General features: G+C 46.2%; 1 protein-coding gene across 2 annotated transcripts in view; it reads right to left on the reverse strand.

Annotated features, from left to right (window-relative positions):
• Positions 1-12,315, reverse strand: part of Atg2 (Autophagy-related 2) — a 95,577-nt gene that overhangs the window by 20,345 nt on the left and 62,917 nt on the right. For both annotated transcript variants that reach the window (XM_089556832.1, XM_089556835.1), the window contains 8 exons: positions 11,105-11,292; positions 10,206-10,298; positions 9,001-9,074; positions 7,264-7,331; positions 6,429-6,572; positions 5,623-5,770; positions 2,765-3,063; positions 761-968 (listed from right to left, as the gene is read on the reverse strand). In XM_089556832.1, the coding sequence (XP_089412958.1) occupies positions 761-968; positions 2,765-3,063; positions 5,623-5,770; positions 6,429-6,572; positions 7,264-7,331; positions 9,001-9,074; positions 10,206-10,298; positions 11,105-11,292 (1,222 nt within the window). The remainder of the gene's footprint in view (positions 1-760; positions 969-2,764; positions 3,064-5,622; positions 5,771-6,428; positions 6,573-7,263; positions 7,332-9,000; positions 9,075-10,205; positions 10,299-11,104; positions 11,293-12,315) is intronic.

Genomic DNA, 12,315 nt, shown 5'->3' on the forward strand with positions numbered 1-12,315 from the left:
AGACATAAGTTCTGCTTATCTCCGCAAGAAGGCAGCACAAAATTCAAACACTTCTTGTAAGTCCTAAGAGGTGGCAGCACCCCCCAGTGAGCACGCATTGCTCTTTTGGCGCAAAATTTCAAACGGAAGATCGAAACCGTACCCGTACGGCAAAGACCTTGCGGGACAGAAAACCGCCGCCGTACATATACGGCAAAAACCTTCAAAGGGTTAACAGCGCCACGCTTGTGTTCACACCTCTTTCACCCATTGCCAGAGCCCCGAAGCAGCGCTCTGGAGAGCTGCAGCATTGCAGTAGCCGTTTTGCGCTGATTTCGGATAACACGGAGGTGGTGAAAACGGCAATCGTGTTTGCTCTGACACATCATTTTCCATGCGACATTGCTTTAATGCTGGGAAGCCAACGTAACTAGCGCTCATCTTTTTGCAGCCTCCAAGAGCGCCTTTGAAACACTACTGAAACTTCTGAAAAGGTCTGCCCACTTTTCTAGCAAGGGCTGCCTGAGTTGCCGTCCCTTGACAGACTAAACTGCGCTCCTGTTGTGTGCATTTTTAAATAAAACTTTACGTAACGAATTTCGGCTATATATTGAACTATTTAACGATTTTTTTACCTTTTCGATACAGCGATGCGACCAAGACTAAAGGCGTCTCTTTTTAGGCCAGTGGTTTCTTGTAGCTCATTTTAGTGCCACAACTGAAGGCCCATTCCCCCCGAACTACAGAGCGAAGAGCTAGAAACGAAGACAGGGGGGCTCACTTGGCGTGACGGTGCTCTCAAAGTCGCAGCCGCCGTACATGTACCAGACGAGCGTCATCTCACGCAGCGTGTACTTCTGCACTGCCTCGGGAAAGTTGCGCGGAGCCCGCAGCTGGTCCGTGTTGCGTGCCGTCGACGAGAAGTAGTTCTCCTGCAACTCGATCGGCTCCGCGACCAGCACACGGATCTGGGTCTCGCCACTGCGGGGCTGCGGGAAAAAAAAAATAAAACGAAAGGAGGATGGTCACGGATAACATTACCGAAGGCACATGCTCTAATGTGTGCACCTTCTATGATGTGCGGTGGGTAAATTTTCCCGACATGCCACAGCCACCCACTCTCATATGCTCCACTCTCGTAAAGACTTTTACGCCCTGAGGTAGAAACAAACAGCAAAGTCCAAAATTGCTGCGGAAGACAAGGATGAAAAGCCAATGGAGCCGAGCAGAAAAGAAGAAAGGATTTAATTCAATTAGAGTCGAGCACGAAAACCAATCCACAGAACTCTCTGGACCAACATGCATTAATGCAGCCATTAAGGGGGGACACTGGTCTTTGAGACCAAAAAATGACCAAAAAATTGATTTTCAAAAAATGACATTTGTGGAATCTACAGCTATTATTTTCCAGCTGTACCAATTTTTCCTTCAAGAAATCAGCATCTTGACCTTCATATTAGATTCAGATCATCCTGTGGGCTGAATTTATGCAGGAGCAGACAATTTAATGGCATGAAAATTTTGAACGTCTGGCTGTCTTAGTATGTCGATATCTAAACATCTAGGACAGATAAAGGTGTCATATTGTTTGCTAAGGGAAGCTGAAGGCACAGTGTGTGCAATAATCCAAGAAGATCTGTTCAATCACACTTCAAAAATTTATAATTTCACAAAGTTTATCGATGCATTACATTCACACCTTGAACATTGATGTTCGAAGTGCTGTAAAATTACTAATGAGGGTAAAATGAAAAAATGGTTTTGATTATTGCACTCTTTACTCACCACACTATGTAGCCATAAATTAAAAATGATTTTTATTGGGCAGTTTTTTTTGCACCGAGGTACTAATGAATGATTAATTAAAATTAATTATCTTGAAAACCAACTAATCTATGATAAAGGTAATTTCATTGTTGAAATCAGTATAAACAACTGAGCAAGGTGGGGCAGTTTCATTAGGATTGGACTAAAAATAAGTAAAATAGGTCCAAGACCAGCGTCCCCCCTTAAAGGGGCCCAGAAACACAATCTTAGTTAACTGGTTTGCCTGCTGATTGCATACGGTGAGTTATAATGGTGCTATTAGCGTCGGTAATGCCACGTATATTCCGTTTTTTAATATTTTAATGTCCTCCCAAAAACAACTTCATGGCTCTGATGGTGTCGCCACACAGTGGCGGATTTTTAACAGCGGATATGACATCACCTGGCGCGAGCTTGATGATCGGACAAAAGTAAATATACTTCAAATTGTGTGAATAAACAGAGACACATTTTATCACCTGTCTGCATTTTATATTAGATCAACAAAAACAACTTGTTTGTCTTAGATAAAAGCCCTGCAAAGCAAGTAAAATAAAAATACACCACCAGGGGCGCTCTGGCATGGAAACGACGCTGCCCGTCTCAGCAAGAACGAGTTATAGAGAGCAGGCAACCATGGAGTACAAACTTCCGCGACGTGCTCTGGCTGGCTGTTTTGATTGGTTGCGCCAGGTGCCGTCATTGGGAGAGCGAAATAGGAGTGGGAGGCCCCGCCAAAATCGAGTTGAGGGCAGCGTTTTGTTTGCTTGTATTTTGACATTTCTTCACTGAATAACTCCCGTTCCTGTGCATCGATTCCTGTAATTCTTTTTAAGTCAGCATCTGTGTGACATAAAGAACCCACCTGAAGTATAGCCGGTATCCCCCCAAGCAGTGTTTCGCAGCCCCTTTAAAGGCACATCTATAAAGAATGAAAGATCTTGCCAGCGGCCACACAAGAGAGGATAAATCTGCTCACCACAATCCCCACACCGGGGTCTTCTCCCAGGATGCAGAATTCTTCGTCGGAGTACGACGAGTCTATCACCGGCGTTCCGTTGGACTCTGCCTGACTCTGCGAGGAGGCAGTGCTTCTGCGAAGGTTCTCGTCCTCGTTCTCGTGCCTCGAGCGGGAAAACTCGACGTCCCGCTGCGCGTTCCGGAGGTTGTTCTCGTAGCGGAGCTCGTCACCACATCTTGCGTCCCGAAACCCGTCATCGCTGTCTTCGTCATTCTCAGCAGCATTGGCTTGGATGAAAGACGGCGGTGAATCATCGTCTGCACAAACGCACGAATGCAAAAGTCTTATCAGCCAAGATGTTAAAAATAAATAACCTGCGCTAGGCCTAACTTTTCTCCCAAGAGCTTACGACAAGTACCATATTTCCTTCTATAATGAATTCGCTTGCTTGTTTTGCCAACAAAATTGTTCTAATTTGGGAAGGTTGCTCATTACACTGGGTAAAATTTACACTGCAATCAATTCAAACTTTTCCAAAATTTTAGACACTAACGTACAAAATGCATCAGTAAAATGAATATTCTGCGAGTAGATACGGTACCTATGTTCACTGAACTTTTCCCACAATACAGTAGCCGACTTGATTTTTCGGACTCCGATGTGTGGTACTTCGGACTTCACTATGGAACCATCATGCACCTCATAGGAATGTGCACATATTTACGACCAGTAATTCAGACTCTGTAGAGCCTGAAAGTTTGGTTTTTCAGACTAAATAAGTAGCAAGCGGGCACCACTGACGTAGTTGACACTCTACTGCTGAGGAATGTGCTATCCTGGATTTAATGTGCCGATGGGTTCGCTTGGATAGGTACAGTAAAACCTGGTTAGTATGTACCCGCTTACCAAGTACCGTATTTACCCAATTCCAACGCGCCCCCGATTCCAACGCGCACCCAATTTACGGCACCAAAAAAAAAAAATTTTCAAGCCCCGATTCTAACGCGCGCCCGATATTGGTAATGAAAAAAAAAAAAAAAACTACAAGCCCCGCTTCTAACGTGCATGTGACTTCCACGAATGAAAATAATTTGCAACCGTTTTTATATTTTAAGGGGAGATGCGGGTGAAAAAACCGCGATTTTTTTCGATAAAGTCGATTTTGTATTTTCTTGCGTTTTGTATTCCCCCAAGCTTCTTCTTTTATGTGTAAAAAAATCAAAGCCGATAATCAATGGGAAGTTAGTAAAAAATACTATTAAAGCACTCGCGGTGGCTCGCGAAAGTTCGAATTTGACCGAATTTCGGGAACGCGGCATTTCGCTCCACGGCGTCGCCCGCTCTTGAATATTCGCGGGGAAGTAGGCCTACCCATCGTCTACGAGAAGCTACTTCGGCAGCGGCGCATTCTTGATAAAAATACGAAAAAAAAAGATCGTTTCCCGCCCGAGTCGAGCGTCGCGACTGGCCCTTCAAATCACGTGGTACGATCGGAGCCGTTCCATTGGCTACGAGCATTCCACCGCACGGTCGGGCGCAGACGCTCTTTCTTCGTTCTGCCGCCACCGAGACGTGAACCAACGCTTCTGCCCGGGTTTTTCTCCTATCTCCGCTATGGATGTGACTGAGAAACGAGATTTTCGCTCCCGCAATTTCCTGACAAAGCATCAGTATAAAGGAAGACGCCCCAAGCGCAAGCGGAGAGCTCCGGTTACGGGAGGTTCGTCTGCTGCTCGGCGTAACTGCGGCAACGGCGATGCTTCTTGCGGAGCATCCATGACTTCGTCAGTGCGTCTGAGCGAAAGATAAAGATCTTCGACTGTAAAAACGGGCGCGGGAGCGCTGTTATCTGTGAGATCGGCATGATGCACGACCTCGTCAGCGGCGCGGTGTGCCCCGCCTGCGGACGATGTAATCTCTGTCAGAGAGTCGGCCGCAAAACAGAAAGGAGTCTCATCGTTTTTGGAACTTTACCGCCGAAATGACGCGTTTCCGACAACCGTTGTTTCAACATATTCTTCGATCCGCGTATCTTGATCGTGCAACGGCAGTGATGAGGCGTCCGCCCGCGGCAGTGCACGGGATACCGTCGTCGTGAACGCGGTCCGTGGTCGCTGAGCACGCGACCAATGACAAGCGCCACACCGGTTGAAAACGGCTCCTGCGACGCAGAAAACGACGAGCAAACGTGCTCCCATGTTTCCAGCAGTTAGTGAGCTCCCACATCGTATAATGGCGATGACGATGGGCAGCTATGGGGCAGTTTCGGTTTGCACTCGAATCCAACGCGCATGCGATTTTGAGACGTATTTTCCCCGAAAAAAGGTGCGCGTTGGAATTAGGTAAATACGGTATTTGCGGCTAAAGCGCAGTTGTGAGAATTCCCCGGCTTAGCCACCATTGAAACCCATGTATTGGCTAACTGCTTAAGGCGTAGTGGCTCATGAAATGCCTGCCACTTAATGCACACTTGCCATCGCAGTTTGGCAGCCGCCGTGCTGTGACGCAAAATGTTTTTACCTTTCCAAAAAGCATTATCAACGTGCGGACCGTCGGTACTATACCGCCAGCAATTCAATGCCATTTCGGCCATGTTCCGCGAGGCAGGCAATATTCATGTCAACGAGGAGCCCAGGAAGCGTCGGCCGCTTCTGTGTTCTTGAGCACAAACTCATCGCTGAGTAATAACGTCGCCAGCCCTATCATAGAAACCATCACCGCCCGCCCTGCCCACGTGACCTTGCCAGACACGAAAAACCAGAACAGAGCCCGAGGCTACTCTCTGCAAACCTGTAAGCAGCAGAGGCATTATTTGGTGTTCACAAGATAATCAATGCATTTTACAGTGAACGTGCAGCGAATTCAGGGTGCCTCACCAGTGTTGGGGCTCTGTGAGCCAGATGCGGAGCTGCCGGACTCGCGCATGGCTTCGGCCACGAGGCTCTGGAAGTGGTCCGACACCTTCATGGTCACGTGGTTGAAGTGCTCCAGGAGGATGGGACCGCAGCTGCCACCTGGGCTGGGCTAGAAGACGCAAAAAAGAAAAAAGAAGCCCTATTAGCTACAGACTTCCAGCAGACCAACATTCCTATATTTAATAAAATATATCAAAATCTTGTCACAAGTAAGCACGAAGAAAAATGATTTTTCTCTATTTAGAGAAAATCAATTTTTGCAACGAGAGCTGAATGAAGTAAAAAACAGGTGATAAAAATCTGAACAAAGACTAGATACTGTGTCAGGTCAAACCAGCTGCCATTTCAGGCAACGGAACAAGGATTGCTGTCCGATGCTGGAAAGGCTTGCCATCACAGAATCCTTATTTCACACAGGGAAATCCATCACAGCTCAATTCGGTCTCAATTTTTTTCCTACTCCCTTTATTTTTGCTATTTGCTATGCTTTCGAACAATAACAATGATTCAGAAGGGTAGCTATCAATGCAAAGAATCTGATCAGGTTAGAATCTAAATACATCCATCGTACTACTCATGCCCAGTGGTCTTCAATCATGCCAGTTTCAGGACATTAGACACTTGTTCTGCACAATTACAATGATACATCCCACCAAAGGTAGCAAAACAAGCTGCAAAATGTAGCATAAATAGTGCAAGTGCCGCCGAAAGCTGACAAACACAGCTCAAAGGTGGCGCCCCCATATGCATTCCCGACAATTGCCGACCTCAGGTGGGGGGCTGGGATCGCTGGCGAGGTCCCCGTCACTCGCCAGGTAGGTCACCAGGGCCTGCAGGGCTTGGCAAGAGTCCACGCAGGTCCTCAAGTTGGCCAGGTTGTTCGACGCTTTCATCTTGATCGTGGACACCCGCTGCAAAATGATGTGCATAAATGGTCTCGTTACGAAGCCTGACAATGGCAACAAGGCAGAAGGCTGACTCAGCATGACAGCAGGGCAACTTCAAAAGTTCAGTTATTTTAGTGGAGTAGCACTACTAGGCACATTTTCCGATTTCGGGCATACATACATACGTACGTTCCTGAAGCCTGCTTAGTGGTAGGCAGCCTACCTGCCCACCGGGTGGGCAACCTGCCAGGTGTGTACAACTGGCAGGCCTTCACCTGGGTGAAGGGTTCACCTAGATGATGCCCTTCAAATTACGTACCTTCAGGGTATAGGCATTTAGGGTGAAGGCCTTCATAATAAATGCCTTCTGGGTAAAGGCCTTTAGGTCAAATGCCAAGGTCACGCACTAAAACCTAACAGCACAGGGGCGTTTTGTGCTTTGCTTCCACTGTAATGTGAATGTCCAGACAGGATCGATTTCCACAACCTTGGCTAAGCAGCCAAATGCCAAAGCTACTAAGCCGCCTATCAAAATTAATTCCTTCAAAATTAGAGAGTCAATGGGAAGTGGGTACATGCGAGACAACATTCATTACAAAACTTATTTCACCGCGCAATTTTTCACTCATTAGCCCACACCAACCACACACGTCAGGCAGTTCAATAGATGAATGTAGAAAGTCTGCCTGGAAACGAGGCAGGATGTGTCACTCACCTGACCAGGCACGTCTGTCGTTCGGGCCGAGATGTCGAACAAGTCGGTGTCACCGACACACACGTAACCTGAGAATGGCACGAGGAAAGTTTCTTTTCAGGAAAGAATTAAGGCAAAGAATTCAGAACTGGCGAGAGCAGGACAGGCATCATGTAACTCTACATTCGATCTCCCAATTCCTGGCATACACCAACCACGCCAAATGCTAGATATGACAACATTTAAACATTTCAGCGTGTCAACACGAAAGCTGAATTTGACAACATTGAAATATTTCAGCACGTCAAGCAGCAAGGCAAGATGAAAATCCCTCCTACGCACAGCTTTGAAGCAGGCTTTACAGGGCTAGACAAGTGGCCCAAAACTGTTCACCTCTACTAAGTAACATTATTATAAACCTTTGCAAAGGCACGATAAGAAACCAAAGCTATGCCTGCCGAGAAAATAACATGAATGATGCCACTGCAGAAAGCCTTGCCTTATGCCTGCCTTCAAACCTAAACCTAAACAGACTCGCGCTATGGGTCACTGGTAGGTCACATTATACATTCATGCTCTGCGGCCACGAATAGCGTCATGCATGAATCCTTGGGACAGCACAGGTTTTTTGAGACCCCATAAAAAGCATGCATGCCAGGTCGCTACTGCCACCTCTTGGCAGTTCAAAGAAGCTGGTTTTGCCAGTGGCTCACTGGTAGGTCATGTTGCACCCAAAAAAAATTTAAGTATGGCCCACTAACAGGCCATGATGCATAGGGATCAGGGCTCCAAAAATTGCTGAACATATTAACAAAGCAGGACAGTTAGTACCGCCTTCACATTTGCCCCCGCCTAAGCGTTTTCAAGATCTGGGCAAAAAGATTCCAAAATAAGACCGACTGAATAAGCAGAGTCTCATCGAACTGCCATCGCACCAACCATGTGCATTAAGGTGTTTGCAGCGCCATCTGTCTACCCTGCCCTCAGCCGAACCTGGCTGAGGGCAGGGCAATGCCTATCAAACAGTGGTAATCAATCTTGACAGCACAGCATATATGCCTACACATGACATTGGTGACGCTGTGAACGTAGGCGTCCAAACTTTATTAGTACGAGACAGAGGCGCTTACATCTCACGTCTTTTCTTGTGCGCTGCGCAAAACGAAGTGTATTTGAATTCAGCAGACAGGTGTGCTGTCTCCAGTAACAATTTTTTCGTGGCACCACCATACCTCCAATAAATGATACGCCCTGCTGGTCGCCTCAAACCATGTTGGCAGCACAGAGCTTTCATTGATCAATATGTATGATGTTCCATCATTTCTTTTTCTTTTTTTACTCTTTTTCCATTTCCCGAAATTAGGAGCCAACCAATAGACGCATCGGCCAATGTAAAAGTAAACATGGTATAGCGCCTTTGTCTCTGCATAAATCAATTACAGCACGAGGAGCGACATTTTCACTTTCATATCTTGGTAACAAAACTCATATTACACTGGAGTAAATAGAGTATGGCATTTGTCACCGAGATGAATTCCCAAATGTGACATAGGGCAAGAGAAACTGACAGTTCAAACTGCAGCTGCCCTTTCACGCTACCTTGCATCCCAAAGGCTCACACAAGTGCATTACACAAGCTTCCCGTGGCCTCGATACCGTTTCCAGAATGTAAAGCTTGTTAAGTTCCACACTGGCAGCAAACTGGCTATCACAACGTTTCCAAAAAACAAGTGAGAAGCGAAAACAACTTCACACTACCATTGGCCAAGTCGAGTGGCTCATCCTTGGTCACCTTGTCAGTGATGTAGAGGAGAACTTCCTCTGCAATTATTCTTTGGAAAGAAGAAAAGAAACAAAAAAAAGGGGGGGGGAATTAAACAGTTTACAATTATCAAAAGCACTTAGTCTTGCGGCTGTACAGGTAGGTGGCAATATGAAAGGAAGTACATGATGACCATTCAGCCAACGATTACTCCCCATGTATGAGCAACACAGTGGTGTTGTCACAGGAGGATACAGACTAGAAACGCGCTTCAGCTGATAATGACTGTGTTCACCGAGCGGTAATGACCAGTAGCCAAGCTGCGCACCATAGACAGGGCATGACTGTCAACATCGAAATGTGAAACACGTCACATGTTCACATCACTAAACACTAACCCCTAAACAAGACTCCTTCGGTTCATGCGAAACTCTTTGGAAATTCATTCCAGCTATCGTGCCAGTCCAGTAAAACCTCGATGATACTTCTTTAAAGAAAATACGGGTAAGACGAATAATCCAGTAAAACGCATAATACAAACTGTCTAAATTTGAAAAAAGCAACTGCTCAATGAGGTACAAAGGAATTTATTGACAATTCCACTTCATAAAAAGGTCAATCAGCAGTTCTTCGCACAAAGTCTCAACAGTCCCCTTTCCAGCGCTCGCAGGATTCAGTCTGTATCTGCGTTGTCTTACGTGCAGAAGGAACTTTGCAACACATCCGGTACGCCGACGGCAATGGCGAACGTAGCCAAAATCTCATCCTTGCAGTTTTCGGATGCCTCCTCCCCTTACAAAAACCTATGCACCACGAGGAAGCTTGCCACCATAGCTGACTGTCACAGCGTTCCCCAGACCCAGCCCACTCGTATGTAAATGCTTCACTGCAAATCTCAGATGCTTTTCCTCTTTGCCCTTAGGCACCACGAACAAGCCGCTACATTTCTCTTATGAACATTATGTCCTCACAGAAACAACAGTTAGTATGCTAGTGCAGTTTTTTTTTTTTTTTGGTGCTCTGCCCCTTTGCCCTACATTTAAAATTTGTAGAAATTTTAAGTAGCCTGGACGGTGCATTTTCCAGGAATGTATGAAATGAATATAACTCTATGGAACATTCTTGATGCCTGCTATTTTGAATGTATGAGCCAGGAATGTATCAACGAGGTTTTCCTGCAGCACGTCAAAGGTGTGCTCACCTGAGCTGTGAGGTGGTGGTGTTGGCAGTGATGTTGCTTGATATGCTAAAGCTGTCCATGGTGACCACAGTCTGGTAGGGTATGTACAGGGGCCTGAAACCAAGCAGAGGGCAAGGGTGAGCGCAACATCTACAGGCCTCTGCAGATATACAACATAGTACACAGAGCCTTGAAAAAAGGCAGAACAAATTTACTAATATTAAAAAAAAGATACCCAAGGCGCTGCACGCAACTAATCAATGTTCTGCCAAATGTATAATGCCAGTGACACGGCACACAAAACTGGCCATATTGCAAGCCAAGAGTAGCTTTGAACTATAATTTGGGGTTCAAGTAGCAATTAGCTTTCACTATAAATTTACAACAAAATTAAGACAGCTGGGACATAACAAGGCAGATACAAGTCACCACATCTATCTTCTGGGAGAAAGTGGAATGCTAGCGCAATGATTCCTTCATGAAGTGCTTAACAAGAGCTGAAAGATAAGTTCTTCTAGGTTCCTTCATGAAGTGTTTAACTAGAAGATACACACATTTTTTGTTTGCAGACAAGCCTTACGGAGCATGAGCCTGGTAAAATGCCTAAAATGAGCCACGACCGCCAGAGCAAAGCTAGGTCCAAATAGTCAACGACTTCAATGGCTGTCGAAACTGAACACTAGTCGTGCAGCAAGTGCTCGCACATAGTGGAAAGCAATAAACTAATGAGCAATCATAAAAATTGCAATAGAATTTTCAAACACCTGGTCGTAAATTCACAACATGCGAGACAAACTGCACTTAAGTGTCAACAATGTGTCGCCCCACCAAAGCAACCCCCCCAACAATGCGAACAACTTCATCCAGCAAGTAAAAAGCAGGCACAAAGAAAGGCAACAAAGGAGTGGGGAGAGCCACACCTGTAGTCGATGGCACAGCTGGAGAGGGTGAGGTGAAACTCGGTGACCACGCCCAGGGGCGTGTAGCCACACACCTCTTCATCGACGACATCGAAGAAGTCGACAAACTGCTTGACCCAACTCCGCCGCAGAGGAGCCATGCGGTGCCTCAGTGTCGTGCCACTCACGCCCGCTGCCACCTTGATTGTCTGCGAGGTGGACATCATCATCATCAGCCTAACTACCACTGCAGGGCAAAGGCCTCTTCAATGTCTCTCCAATAGGGGATATTCAAAATTCCGCAAGTGCGCTTTCCCACATAACAATGTTGCCCCCAACAAGATGGCGGACCATGCGTTTCCAGCTGAAACAAAGCAGGAAAGACTGGTTTTTTGTTTGATTCTTAAAAAATACGTTTCTTACATTCTATCCACACCTATAGCGCCTGTCCTGAAGCCCATGTAGTTCCTTTATAGCGAAGTCGGCCATCTTGTTAGGGGCAACATTGTTATGCGAGAAAGCGCACTTGCGGAATTTTGAATATCCCCTATTAACCCTGTCCTCTGCCAGCTGCGACCACTGTATCCCCACAAACTTCTTAATCTCATCTGCCCACCTAACTTTCTGCCGCCCCCTGCTACACTTCGGTATCCTCTCATTACCTCTAGCCTTCCTCTAGCCTTCCCTCGGTATCCACTTCGTTACCGCTAAGGACCTGCGGTTATCTTGCCTTTGCATTACATGCCCTGCCCAAGCCCATTTGCTCCTCTTGATTTCAACTAAGATGTCATTAACCCGCGTTTGTGCCCTCACCCGCTCTGCCCGCTACCAATGAAGTGGACTTTGTAGCATTTTATGGAGCACTAGAGTTTCCATGCAGGACCACTTTGGAGCACTGAAACATGGATTTTGGATCACTCTGGAGGGGTCAACACCTTATGCACTAAAGAGGCTCCCCTTAGTTCGAACTCCATGTAATTCGAAGAAATTTTTGGTAGATTTCGAATTATTAAGAGATGACTGTATAAATTTTGAATATTTGGTTCAAAACTCCCTCAAGTTAGCAAACAACGCTGGAAAAGTGTCAGCATGACAATAGGATATGCCGCATCTTAAAATCTGTACATTCACTCCCAAAGGTGCTTAGCAGAGGGTTTTAGGAACTCTTTAATGCGAACCCATCTTTGCCAGAAGTAACCAGGCAACGAACGGGGTTTGCTTCTCAGATGTAT

This window comes from Amblyomma mixtum, chromosome 8, assembly GCF_055824585.1.
Source record: "Amblyomma mixtum isolate Tamu chromosome 8, ASM5582458v1, whole genome shotgun sequence".
Classification (NCBI taxonomy): Eukaryota; Metazoa; Arthropoda; class Arachnida; order Ixodida; family Ixodidae; genus Amblyomma; species Amblyomma mixtum.